Source organism: Spermophilus citellus (assembly GCF_964194105.1).
Source record: "Spermophilus citellus genome assembly, chromosome: 1".
NCBI lineage: Eukaryota > Metazoa > Chordata > Mammalia > Rodentia > Sciuridae > Spermophilus > Spermophilus citellus.
In genome coordinates, this window is record NC_138182.1 from 12,563,310 (window position 1) to 12,577,717 (window position 14,408).

The 14,408-nt window shown below is 38.7% G+C and overlaps 1 protein-coding gene across 20 annotated transcripts in view; it reads left to right on the forward strand.

Annotated features, from left to right (window-relative positions):
• DOCK9 (dedicator of cytokinesis 9) overlaps positions 1-14,408 on the forward strand; it is a 285,485-nt gene that overhangs the window by 207,248 nt on the left and 63,829 nt on the right. For 19 of the 20 annotated variants that reach the window (XR_014021587.1, XR_014021588.1, XM_081290940.1 and 16 more), the window contains exons 28-33: positions 4,084-4,230; positions 4,487-4,570; positions 5,246-5,357; positions 8,488-8,666; positions 8,902-9,015; positions 11,039-11,156. Coding sequence is in view for 18 of the 20 variants with exons in the window: in XM_081290940.1 (XP_081147066.1) it covers positions 4,084-4,230; positions 4,487-4,570; positions 5,246-5,357; positions 8,488-8,666; positions 8,902-9,015; positions 11,039-11,156 (754 nt within the window). In the remaining 2 variants the exon portion in view is untranslated. The remainder of the gene's footprint in view (positions 1-4,083; positions 4,231-4,486; positions 4,571-5,245; positions 5,358-8,487; positions 8,667-8,901; positions 9,016-11,038; positions 11,157-14,408) is intronic. The other variant, XM_081290948.1, reaches the window with a different exon arrangement.

A 14,408-nucleotide genomic window follows, 5' to 3' on the forward strand; every position in this document is an offset into this window, starting at 1 on the left:
GGGGCAGGGGATATGACTTACTGGGGAGATGGGCAGTGATGAGTTCTACTTAGAATAACTTAAACCTTAGGGCTGTAGGTTCAGGTGCTGTGATGAAGACATAACAGTAACTTAAACAAGGAACAAGAGTGTTCAAGTGTAAACTTACAGCTTGCACTTATAGGAGGAGCTTATAGCTCCTTCCCTCTCATTGCTTTGCCCCGCTGGAGTGCTGATTTAATATTGTTGCCACCACATCCACATTGCAGCCAGTAGGAAGGGAAAGACACACCTTTTCCTTTTAGGATATGATTAAACTTGAAAACATTGCTGCCACTGCTACCCTATTGTCCAGACTTAGTCACATGGCCACACCTAGCTGCAAGGGATGGAAGTCTTTAGTCTGGATATCCATGTTTCCAGTTTTGTTGAGCTGGGTTTGGTTTCTAATACTGCTTTTTTAGAGAGAGAGAGAGGGAGAGAGGGAGGGAGGGAGGGAGGGCGGGAGGAACAATATTGGGTGACAGCCAGCAGCTGTCAAAAGGGGTAATGGCACAGAGAACCAATTTCCAGTTCACAGGTGGAGACTCAGGCTTAGAACTAGGGAAATAGATTTGTGAGTGCTAGTCTGCTTGAAATCGTAAGCCTAAGTTTTTCTCTGAGAAAAATGAATTGTGTTAGTCTCAGTTGACAGATCAGTTTAGCCATGAAGGAGATTTATTAAGGCAATGACTGTGAGGAAGTAGCCCAAGAGATGGTGGGAGAGCCATCAAAGGAGGGTTCAGTCTGTTCCAGGTTAAGGAGAGCGAAAGGGAAGGGAACTTCTGAAAGCACAGTGTGACTCTTAAGAAAGAGAGTCCTGGAACCAAAGCCAGTTGCCAGAGTCCACATCCCCCAGTAACAAGCCTGCCTTTGCATCTCTGCCCCCTCAGTTGTTGGCTGGGAGCAGACAGTACAAGGTATGGATGGCACAGACACTGCAGTAGCTTTCAGAGCACAGTAGAGGGGTCCATCAGGCACCTCTGTTCACTGCAATTGGAGATCTGAAGCATAGTTCTCATGGCACCATCTGGGTAGAGAGGGACATGAACATGGAGAATCTACAGAGAATGATTATTGTGGCAGAAAATTATAAGGAGATAAGTGGAAGAAAATAAGTTGTAGAAAAATTGGGAAGGAGAGGTAGTTATGTAGGGACTGTGATAAGGAGAGGTTAACTCAGATTGCTGACAAAAGTCATTGATGAAGTTCTTAGCCCTGTTACTTTTGTTGTTGTTTACAAAGCCTAAACAAAATGTTTACTTATTAAGTCTTATTTATTGTGTCTCACAGAGTAGTAAAACAATTCATAGAAAAGAAGTCTCTAAACCCCACTAGAGAGTGGAAGGACTCAGTAAGGAACACAAAAGTGAACATTTGATGACTGTTCCCAAGTGCTCACCAGCTCAGCAGTGATTGGAGGAGCAGAGACCTGTAGGATGCAGGGAGCCCATGCTGAGTCTCTGCAAACCCCTGGCTTTAACAGCAGTGCTCACAGGGGCCTCAGCAGCCAGGTTGGATGTGGGTCTTCAGGGAGATCCCATGTAGTGGAGTCACAGCCAGCAGGATAGACGTAGTGCTCCACAGCAGGTAGGCTGGAGGGGGCTGGTCCTGTGAGAATAGGCTGGGCTGCAGATCCCGCACTGGCAGTTTCCATTGGAGGAGCAGATGGTGGTGCTGGCTCAATGGGGACACTGCAGTGGCACTGACAACAGACCCTCCAGCAACCATGGCCAGAAGTTGGGTCCTCTCCTTTGATTGCTCTTATATATTTACCACCCTGGGCACCAGCCCATTGTCCCAGAGGTTTTCTTTCCATTTCAGCTTATAATAATCTTAGTAATCTTTATAAAAAAATATTTAATTACCTAAGTCTTTATTATCTTTGGATGTGTATGTCTTGCCTTGTAAAAAGACTTTAATTTGTTTTATTGCTAAATTAGGATGTGTGTGTATGTGTGTGTGTGTGTGTGTGTAGATCAAACCCAGGGCTTTAAGCATACTAGGCAAGAGCTCTACCAGTACCATAACTGTTTTTCACTGCTGGGAAACTTCTTTTCAGCCTTTACAGCCCTAAGTTATCATTTTCTAATCACTGAGCAGCATTAATTATGGGATATTATGTAAATTACCCATCATTCTTCACATCTTTTAAAATAAAAACTAAGAGTGGAGATTTAAGTCTAGAAGTTTAGGGAGTAGTGTAATGATTCTCACATGATCCAGTAGTTCAGCTTCAGCAGTTAGCAACATTCTGCCATTCTTGCTTTACATAGCTACACTTTTTTTGCCTACAGCATTTTAAAAGCAGCTTACCAGCATCTTATCTCTGAAATGCTTAGTGTGTCATTTCTAACAGATTTTGAAAAAGATATAACTCTTATAGCATTACATTTTAAAACTAGCAATATTTCTTTATCATAGTCTCACACCCAGTCTGTATTCGGTTCTCCCCAGGTGTCCCCAAAATGTCATGTTACAGTTGGTTTGGCTGAATCAGGATCTAAATAAAGTCCACATATTGCATATTATTGATGTGAATCTGAGTTTTTTTTGATTCTCAAATTGTTCCCTCTTCACTTTTTGATTGAACATATTTGTTAAAGAAAGTGGGTCATTGGTCCATCAGAATTTCTCACATTTTAGATTTGGCTGATTAGAATCTCATAGTGTTACATGGTTCTCTAATCCCTGAATTTCCTATAAATTTGTGGTTATGTCTGGAGCCTGATTTGATTTCGGTTTTATTTTCTTTCTGGTAACGATACTTCATAGCTGGTATTACTGCATGGTCTCAGGAGGCCTCTATGTCTGGTTGTCCTACCTTCAGTGATAGTAACAACATTAGCTAATAGGTTGGCCTGCTGTTCACTTAATGTATACATGATAGAGTTCTTCATCCATTTTTCATGGCCTTAGCAGTCATTGACTCAGCCCCCTCCCAAAGTCCATAGGGATACCACTTTTTTGGGAGTAGCCAGCTTGGATGACTAGCAGTCATGCCTTGTGGTTAGTTGTCCTTTCCAGAGTCCTGGAAGTCACTCATATATTAATGCTAACACCTCAGGATATAGAATTATTGGTTACACATTGGAACACAATCCCTTTGAAATTTTAAAACTAGAGGTTAGTACTGTTTACTGAACGCTAACCCTCAATTTTCTCATCTGTAAAATGAGGATGATGAGACTCCCCTCACATGGCAGTTAGAATTCTTTGAACGCATCAATGGATAGATATAGTGGAGCATTTAAGTAATTTCATACCACCCCACCACCCCGTTTCAGATTCTCAGCAGATGGTTCTATTTATGTGTCCAGGGGAGGAGTCAGTGTGGTCTCCCTTAGCAGGAGCACAGGCTTTAAACTCATGGTAGAGCTGGGTCTGAAGCATTTTAGTTGTGTGACTGAGGACACATTTCCTTAACCTCTCTGTTCCTCTGTAAAATGAGGACTAAATTCATGGGGATCTCATAAGATTCGAATGAAAAAGTGCATAAAAACATACCTAATGTAAAAGATAATCAACGACAAATGGTAGTTAATTGCTAAGTAGTCAATATAATTTTTTAGGTAAATATTAATGATAAAGATTATTATGTAAATTTAACTAGAAGCAGACTGCTGCCTCGTAAGCAGTTTAAACTGGTCATGTACAGTCATCAATCTTTGTATTTTTATTTTGAGTACTTGGAGCATAAGCCTAGACCAGTGTTTTCTAAAAGAGGTGCAGACACTAGAATCCCCAAAGATGTTAACTAAAAATGCAGGTTCCTATACCTTCTCCCTGCCAAGCTCTTAGGTCAGAATCTCTGGGAATAGAAACTATAGCTCCACTTTTATAGATGGTCTTTATCATGCTGAAGTGTATCCATGGCACTTATTTGAAATATTTGAACACTTGTATAGTACTTTGAGAGAAAGAAGAGTAATTCATTTTATCTAATTTCGGACAAATAAGATTAGAACTCTGGGTTTTAAGAAATGGACTCCAAGTTAAGATATTTTCCCCTAAAGGATTGCAACTAAAAAAAAATAGTAAATGTTTGCTTTAAATTCCTTTCAGTTATTACGAAACCAGAGATTTCCTGCATCTTACCATCATGCAGTGGAAACTGTTGTGAATATGCTGATGCCACACATCACACAGAAGTTTCGAGATAACCCGGAGGCATCCAAGAACGCAAATCATAGCCTAGCGGTCTTCATCAAGGTGGGAACCTCCAGGGGAGAGGGCATCAGCTGCAACTAAGATGAGCTTTTTAAGTTTTTCCTGAGCAGAGTGCATAGAGCAGGTGCTCTGACAATGTCAGTGATGTGTTTTATGCTGAAAAATAAACTTACTAAACAAGTTTATAACTTATTAAACAAGCACTGATTTTTATCCTTAACAAGTGTTGATTTTAGCCTAAGTTTCCAAAAAGTATAGGCCTGAAATACTGACCTTTGTGGGTTGTTTTTCTCCACAGAGATGTTTCACCTTCATGGACAGGGGCTTTGTCTTTAAACAGATCAACAACTATATCAGCTGCTTTGCTCCTGGAGACCCAAAGGTAGTGTGACTATTGCATGAGGTTCCTTGTGTCTCTCTGATGCACATCTGAAAATCCACCTATCCTCTCAGTTCTCATATGAATCTTTCAGTCCCAGAGGGACAGCTCACTTCCCTCTTGAAAATATTGTCACTTGCTTATACTAATATGGGATATTAGGGACATAGTAATTCAGAATGAGAGATAAACATACCCATAGATTTTGCTCTTATAATACCACAGTGACATTTCAACCACAAAATGAAAAGTATAAATGTTATGAGTCACGGTTTACTTAAGGAAAAGAAAAAAAGTAACCATGTAACCTTTATCTGCTGGAATTATGACTGTTCTCATTCTTTTCTTTTTTTTTAAAGCTCTGGCATACTAGTCTTTTTTATTGTATTGAATCTGTGTCTATAATTGTAAGGTAGGTGAAATCCTCTATGGAAGTAGGAACATAAATAATAAATGCTCTAAACATCACCTGAGGACATTGTTTAATGAAATGTGTTTTCAGTTGTCAAAGAAGTCCCTGCAGCCATTTTAAAATCTGTAAACTGGATTGGAACGTGCATTTCCCACAGGTTCCTGTTGCTGATGCCTGGGTGTGTTGTTTCTGATAAGCTTTTTTAGTGTCCCATGTAAAATATCTAGTGAAACATTGAATTTATGACAAAACATTTTTTCTTGCAGACCCTCTTTGAATACAAGTTTGAATTTCTCCGTGTGGTGTGCAATCATGAACATTATATTCCCTTGAACTTACCAATGCCATTTGGAAAAGGCAGGATTCAAAGATACCAAGGTAACCTATCTTTACATGCATTAATTTTTTCAGAGATAGCCATTCATTTTCTAATAAGAAAAGAGAATTGATTCAAATATGATACTAGTATTTTCTGATTTTCATTGAAGAATTAACTTTTTTCTTGTTAAATTTGCATTTCAAATGTATTGATAAAGTGTAACATGGAAACTTACTTTTTGATAAAACTTATTAGCTTGCAGATCATGCCAATGTGACTCATTTTCATTGAAAAATTCCTTTGCTTAAAAAAATAGAAATCCATTTTATTTACTGTAGTTTTTGTTTCACTTTTCTTTTTTTCTTATGAACTAGCTTTTCTTTCACCAACTGTGGAGTCAAATGACACTCCTGTAGGTAGGTGTGGGATGTGATGCCTGCTTTCTTGCATTTTCCTCCTTTAAAAGAAAAAGAATGCAAGTGACTATTCAAATGTTTACCTATACTATTTGTTTAGGCATTCGATCATTTTTAAACTCACGATGAAGTGGTGAATTTGTTTTCACTGTAGCTAAGACATTGCAATAACATCCCAGGGAGGCATCTTGCTCCTAAGGTTACTAGATTTTCTGGGATGTTTCTTCAAATAGAACAAACAAACAAAAAAGTCCTACTTCACCCCAAAATTGCATTCCACTACTTCCATAGCCTTCATCCACAGTGGTGGCAGTAGCTTGAATCACAAGCAACATGGCTTTTTCACATGCTTTTTATGTTTGCATGTTGAGTTTTTATTAACTGTTCTGTATCGTCTTTAAGTTTGAAGGGAATGAGGTCAAAAGGTTTCTTATCTTCATGAAGTAAATCAACTTGAATAAAGTAGAATGACAGGTCTATCAAGCAATATTCATTAAGTTTAGTGCCTTATAATGTGTTTAGGTTTGTTTGTGCTAAAGCAGAAAAAGTGGGAAGAAGCCAGCAAACTATTAATGACACATTGAAATTTGGAGAAACATGCAGAGACAAATATTTTCCCCCCACCCCAAACAGATTTGTAACACTTTATAAAGAACAAGAAGGGAGATTGTGGCCCTGGAGTTGGCAATCATTTGTTCAACAAATGGTTGAGCCAACTATGTTGCACCAACTAGTCTAGTTTTGGGATACAGTTGTGGACAACCTGGATAAAAATCCTTGGCTGTTTTATATATGTGAAATACACAGAATGTTGGAGACTGATAAATGCTAAGGGGGAATAATAAAGCTTGGAAAGGAGGGTATGAAAAGTGGTGACAGTGGAGATAGGGTGGCTAGATAAGAGTTTTGGGAGAAAGTGAGGGGTTGAGCCCAGTACCCGCAGGTCTGAGAGGGAGCTTCCTGGCCAAGGAGCAGCAGGAATTTAGCTATGCAGTCTATCCCAGGCTGGCTAACCTCTGTTTCACACCCCACTGTCCCCTACATTCCATGTACCCCTGCTTACTCCCAGCTTTCCAAACATGGCATGCCTACCCCAACACCTCTTAAATAGTCCCTCCCGCAGAAGTCCTCATCTTCCCCAGAAGCCATACCACAGGTCCCGGTGGGGCCTTGCAGGGTCCTCACTCTCTCCCAGCTCCTCATGGAGTTAGTTCCTCTCCCTACCCTCATCCATGCCCTCCCTCACCTCACAGTCACCTGTTCTTGGGCACTGGCCTCTTTTCTTCATTTCCCCTGTCAGAGTGCTAAGGGTAGCTGTTTATGTCTGGTGGTTGGGCAGGGAATGTATTACTGCCCATATTGCCCTTTAAGCCTGCAGGACTCTGTTGTTTGTCCTGTAGAATTGAGCCAACGGAAATCTGTCAGGTGTCTGGCAGACTCACACCTTCAGAGTGTTTCTAGGGTATTTGGTGCAAGAGGGGCTGCCCTAGGCAAGTGGGCATCTTTAAGATATGGATCCTTTGCCTTGTCTCACTGTTAGGAATTAATCTCTTTTAGCATTCTTCTTCTCTACCTTCTTCTCACTTGCCCCACCTCACCTTCTCTCCCATGCACACCTACCCATATGAACTCATAGCTGTGCATGTATGAACATGCATATGCCACAAGCACAGGTATGTAAGAGCACACACAGTTAAGCCATAATCATTTTCTTTTCACATAAAGAGATTTATGTGAATTCAAACTGTGAACTACAGTTTGGGTAGACTGGGGTTAGTAATCATAAACAGTGAACAGATTATTCTGGGAAAATGAATATTCTTCCTCTTTTACTAAAGGGTTTTACTGGACCTAGGTCAATATTTGGGGCAAATTTAAATATAAATAACAGATATGGATTGAAGTCAAAGGAGGCGTCTGTATCTGTAGATCATCCTTTAATAATGGAGTCAGTGTAAGAAATCAAGTGCTGTCTTAAGCTTCCCGAGAGGGAATGTTGCAGATTTGGAGTGATGTTCAGCTGCTTTTACCTCCCTCAGGAAGGTCCATGTTTACTTCTAGCTCTTTTCCAGAAGAGCTTTCAACTTTTTCATTTAGCTTGCTGGTGAGTTACTAGTTTGGTTTGGTGCTTGTCCCTTCCAATTTTAGTTTATATCTATTTGCTTTTAGAGGTGTGGAAGTATTAAACAGATATTTTAGAAAATACTATAATAAATAAGTTCTTCTTTTAGTGATAGCAAAATAAATAGGTTATGTGCAAATTTATTCACTTTGAACACATTGGGTTTTATTGGGACTCTGCAGGCATTGATGATCAGGAAATAAATATTGAACTAAGAAAGTAAATCATTTTAATAAGGCATGTGTATTTATTTATTCTATAATTACATAATTTTATGCACAAATTACTCCTATGCTTATATTAATTAATACAATAGCTTATTTTTAACTTTTTCAGTAACAAAATTATAATGTAACATGCTGTTTTATATTCTAAAAATTGGTATTAAAACTTATATTCAATCATGAAGGATGCTATGTGTTCCAAAATCCAAGGCACTTATTTGTATTTAAATTTGGTTTTCATATAGGAGTTTGATGTGTAAAGGAGTAGAGCAGCATTTTAGATTCAACCCTTTTCTATTTGAAAACAGGTCTGATCATGCATTGGCAGATGCAGGGCAGGCTGAAAGCAGAGGATGGATTCAGTTTTTATTTTATTCAGAGAGCATTGGACCCTCCCTGACTAAAGTAGTCAATATCCTCCTTTCAGATCTCCAGCTTGACTACTCATTAACAGATGAATTCTGCAGAAACCATTTCTTGGTAGGACTATTACTAAGAGAAGTGGGCACTGCCCTCCAGGAATTTCGGGAGGTCCGTGTGATCGCCATCAGTGTGCTCAAGAACCTGCTGATAAAGCATTCTTTTGATGACAGATATGCTTCAAGGGTGAGTGGCCCTCAAAGGAAGCAAATACGCAGTGATAAATGTCCTTTAAGTGATATGAAGAGAGTACTAATTAGAAAATTCGTGATACTAGTACAAGACTTTCCTCTGTTTTCGGAATAAAATCTAATATTTGTCCTTATAGGGTGGATCTAAATAAAGAAGATAGTCTGTGTCAAATTACTCTGTCATTTGTTCTCAGAGCTATGGAACAAACTTACTTGTGTCTTTGTTTCAGAGTCATCAGGCAAGAATAGCCACACTCTACCTGCCTCTGTTTGGTTTGCTCATTGAAAATGTCCAGCGGATCAATGTGAGGGATGTGTCACCTTTCCCTGTGAACCCAGGCACTGTACGTAAGCATAGTTACTGGACATAGCCCATATTGTCTTAAGGCTGCTGTAACAATGCCACGAATGGGGTGTAGAACAGCAGAAATTTGAGAGGCCAGAAGTCCAAAATCAAGGTGCATCAAGGCATCAGGGGAAGAGGCTGTTCTGTGCTTCTCTCTGAGCTTCTGGTGGTTGCTGGCAGTCCTTGGAGTTTTTCTTTGGCTATGGTGGCATCACTGCCATCTCTGCCTTTGTCTTCACATGGTATTTTTCCCTGATGTGTGTCTGAGTCTTTGTGTGTCCTCTCCTTTCTTATAAGAACACCATTGGTGGGATTTATTCTTAACTTATGTTTTAATTACATCTGGAAAAAATTATATTTCTAAATAATATTATATCCTGAGGTTCTAGGCGAGTTTTAAGTGATACAGTTCAAACCTGTACACACCCTCTCCTCTATTTTGGCAATAACACCACAGTTGGCAGTTGCTTTGTAATAACTCTTGGTAAATTACATTTCTGGCTAAGATGGGGTCAATCAGTAAACCTTCAATTCTTGCTCTCCTAATGGCCTAATATCTTGTAAGCCTTTTGGATTTTCATTTGTATATTCAACACAAATTTCTGGTGGGAGGAGGAGCAAAATTAAAGGGCATGATTTTAACCCATGTTCCTTAGAGCCCAGACCTGCCCCAGTTCTGATAGTAATATGCTGTAGTCTTGGAAAAGCCATCTCTCTAGGCTATAATTTCTCTTCTTTAGACTGAATGTCAGGAATGCCAAGATGAGGGACCAGAAGCCCCTGCCTTCAAGAAGTCACACACACACACACACACACACACACACTCTGTGTGTGTGTGTGTGTGTGTGTGTGTATAATATCTCTTTGTTTATTTATGTTTATGTGGTACTGGGGATCAAACCCAGTGCCTCATACATGCAAGGCAAGTGCTCTACCATTGAGCTACAATCCCAGCCCCTTCCATCTTAATTTATATTGTATTTGTGTTTGTATTTGTAACTAATTAAAGAGGCATGGGAAATTAAGTAGACTGAAGAATGATTCAAGAAATTATTTTAAAACTTTTTGACTAGAGATTGGTTTGTTTATATACTCTGTCTTTGATACATGGCTATTTGTCTTTTTATTTTAAAAAAAGATTCTTGGTAGCATCTTACAATTCAGCATTAACACAATCAAATTCCTTATCACATTTCAGTTGCAAAAGGCTTTTAAATTATTCACCCATAATGATTTTTAATTATTAAAGTTTATAAAAATTCTACAAACTAAAACGTGTATTTGTTGTCTTCCTAAAGTTCTTTTCTTGGCCTCAGGGCTTATCTGCTAATAATATGAACAGATATTACCAGTTCCCTTTCCCTTTTATTCATACCATGAACTGATGAAGAATTAATCTTGCCATTTCATCATTGTAACACATACTTGGGAAATTTCCATGCATGTTTCTTTCCCTTTTTCCCAAGAGCAATACATGGTCCCATTTATTACACTACCTCTTTACCCCTCCACATATATTTTCTAAATACTGTTACCTGAAGTGATCCATGTTTATAGATTTTTTTTTCTTATAAACTTTCTTTCCTAAATGCCCCTTGCTGATCTCACCTCTACAACTTTGCCTTCCATATGTGTATTCTCTAACTGCTTTTCTAAGCAGAATAGGTAATGCAGATCAGAATGTGACACTCTGTCCTGTTTCAACCCTGAAAAACACAAATTCGAGGTCTTTCTTTGAATTTCACTGAAGTAAAATCCCCTTAAAAAGAGATTTAATTTTAAGTATGATGTCATTTCTCCTCTGATAAGTTCACATGGAGCTCCAACCATCCAGAGTCTGTTGTCATTACTGCTAAAACTCCAGCTCACTTGGGAAGAACAGCTCCTGTGGTTGCTTCTCCCCCTTAGGCCCTTGACCAGGTCAGGCTGCTCTGCTTATTCCTACATGTGCCTTCACATGTTGAGAATAGTTGGTAACTCACTCTATTATCTGATTGCTTCTTCTCTTCCCTCTTTGACAGACTGTGAAGGAGGAACCCCTTGCTTTGCCAGCTGGGAACCCACTGGTGACACCACAGAAGGGAAACACACTGGACCACAGCCTGCACAAAGACCTCTTAGGTGCCATCTCTGGCATTGGTAATGCTCTATGCACTTGTCAGTCTCTCTCCAATGTCACTTGGGTGTCATTGATTTAGCAGTTTCTTAACATATTACACTCACAAATTAGGACTGGGTTTCTGCCTTGAGTATTCTTTCATGGTGTGATACTTCACAACTGAAATTCTTCAGCCATACACTGTAATAAAGATTTCAGAATTCTTGTGGATTCCAAACATAGTATATTTAATCACTTGCTTGTGCTGTTTGCTTTTTTGTAAAATTCTTGTGAAGTATTTTAAATCTTAGATTGTTCATGCTTTTAGAAAAGGAATATCTTTGCAGGTGTTGGCAGGGGATAAAAGTTGTAGTATTGGCAATTTAGAGGAAATGTGAGAGTGATTCCTGAAGGGATTATTCTGTCACATTTTGTGGCTGGGACTCAATCCTAAAATCAGCTTTCAAAAATCTTCTGTCCTACAATATTTTTCTATATGAAACAATGAAAAGGAGTATTCCCCATGGGGAGGGAAACAGATGGTATAAATCAAGATTCATTTAGTTTTTTCATAAGAAAGTGCCGGAGAAAATGTACCTATTTATATTCTGATGACTGAGTCATAGCTTCATGAAGATAATGGATATCAATATATGTATCTACATAATATATATATATATATATATATATATATATATATATATATATTTATATTTATATTTATATATTATGTAATCTGTCTTCAAGGGATTGTCATAGATGGCTTAGTCTTTTTCTGTCTTTATTTCTTCCTCTCTTTACCACATTTTAAATAAATAAAATGTCCTACTATGGCTAGTGGTTGGACTATCCATTAATGGTATAAATTCATGGCAGAAAAAAGTGTATTCCATTTATTCAGCTAACTTACAGACTGTCGTCACTTTGAATATATGTTCTTACCTTTTGTATTGTTAATGCCATTTTTCATGGTAGATGATGAAACAGGGTAGAATATAAGATTAGAAAACTCACTTGAATGCCTCAATTTTTCCTACATTACCAATACCAATCCTTAATTTCCTTATAGTCATGTATGGTTTTCATAGTTAGATTTCCCTTGTAACAAGAGTTAATGTATGAAAAATGTTTGGAGCAGAGTCTAGTGCACAGTAAATGCTCAGCAAATGTTGGCTGCTCTTGTTGAGTTTCCATTTACCTTTCTTCTGAGGCCTTCATTCTGTCCTGCTCTACCCACATGTCAAGCTGCCACTCTGTAGTGAGGAGGTGATCTTTTTTAGAGGGTTTCATGTGCAGTAGTTAATAGCACTAGCTTATGTCAGACACATGGCTTTGGATCTGGACTGCTGACTAGTGTCATGGGCAGGGTGTCCACCCTCTGCACCCTCCATATCCATACTTCCACACAAAATCATTGTCAGTGTGCACAGTGCTTGGCATGGTAAACACTCAGTACCTTCTTTGTCAGTATAACAAGCACAATTATATTATGTTACTCATGTTTTTTGATACACACTTAATAGCCAACTGGATGACTCCACAAGCTCAGAAATGTGTTGAAAATCTTAATGCTGTGTTCTCTGTGACCAGTACTCTGTAATACCATAAGAGAAGCATTCCAAACTTTGTGGAAATGATCAGACCACAGTAAGGGAATGTTCTAACTCAGTGGACTCTGTCCAGTGCAGAATTCACCTTATTAGGACTTGAGATTCCTTGAGCACGTGGAGATGAGTCATCAGACATCCTCAGCGTGGCCTGAACAGTGGTAATGGCCTTTGGTTGCTCTGCACTCATGGTGTAGCTATGAAAAGAGCTTGAGACTGATGCACTCCCTCTTCACACTTCATGGAATTTCAAGACCCAAATCTACTTTTTATAGGAATTTGCCACACAACAATCTTATTTATCGTCAGACTTTGTCTGTGTTTCCTTTCATCTTGAAGATTAAATTCTTATTCTCTTTTAGGAGTACCTTCTAGAAAATCCCCACCTGGACCTGGGTTTGCTAGTTTTTTCCTCATAGCTGTAGCAATTCCTTTTTTGTTTGTCAGCTTCCAGTTGACTTTAGTCCTGGTGCTTATCTTTTAGAGCAGACTTTTATCCTGCATCTTTGTCTAAAAGAAATTCCGTTTCCACACATATTAAGAATGTTCACTCACCTTTTTTTTTAAGTTGTAGATGAACACAATATCTTTCTTTATTCATTTATTTATTTATTTATATGTAGTGCTGAGGATCAAATCCAGGGCCTCATGTGTGTGAGGCAAGTGCTCTACCACTGAGCTACAATCCCAGCCCATTCACCAATTTTTTAAATGTTTCTGGAATGTGGTGCATGATAATTTATAAAATAGATTTATTGCCTGGGTAAAAAATACTCCGAGATTCATTCATTTTAGAAAGCAAGACTTCCGGGGCTAGGGTTGTAGTTCGGTGGTAGAGCACTTGCCTAGCATGTGTGAGGCACTGGGTTCAATTCTTAGCACCACATAAATAAAATAAAGGTTTTGTGTCCATCTACAACAAAAAATATTTTTAAAAAAAGCAAGACTTCTTGGGTTGAGGGTCCCATTTTCCACACACAGTACATTGGGCTGTTGGTACAAAGCAGAGAAGAATGAACAAAATGTTTTATTTGCTCACATGTTTAAGGTCATTTCCTGGGCCAGGATACTAAACACACACACACACACACACACACACACACACACACACACACGACAAACTAAGCATGATGATTTTTATTTATTGCACTTGCATCTGTTTGTCTTAAATTAGAATTCTAGTTTTGGAATCAAGCCTAAAAATCCGAGAACTTAAGGCCTAATTTTACTTTATTGAGGGCCTTTATCCTGAGTTATATATTCTACCTTAATCATGAAGTACAGTTATATTTGGATAATTTTAATTGGTCATTGTATATGTTTCTTTTTTCTTATAGAAAAATGGTTTTTGTGTTTTCGTAGGGTTTTTTCTGTTCCTGTGACAGTTGATCACACAGTTCTCTGCTAGAGAAATGCAGCCTGTGGGCTTACAATAAGGCCCCTGTTTCAGCCTTCATTTTTCCAAATTCCCCTGGATTTTCTTTTCTTGAACTTAATATATTGGATCATTTTCAGGGATAGTAGTGAGTAAATCTGAGTGTTTGGGAGGGGAAAGGACTTACAACCTCTGTGTCATGGGTCTTCCTTCTAACATTAAAGACTATCTTGGGGGCTGGGAGGTAGCTCATAGGTAGGGTGCTTGTCTAGCATTTGTGAGGCCCTGGGTTCCATCCACAGCACTTGGGC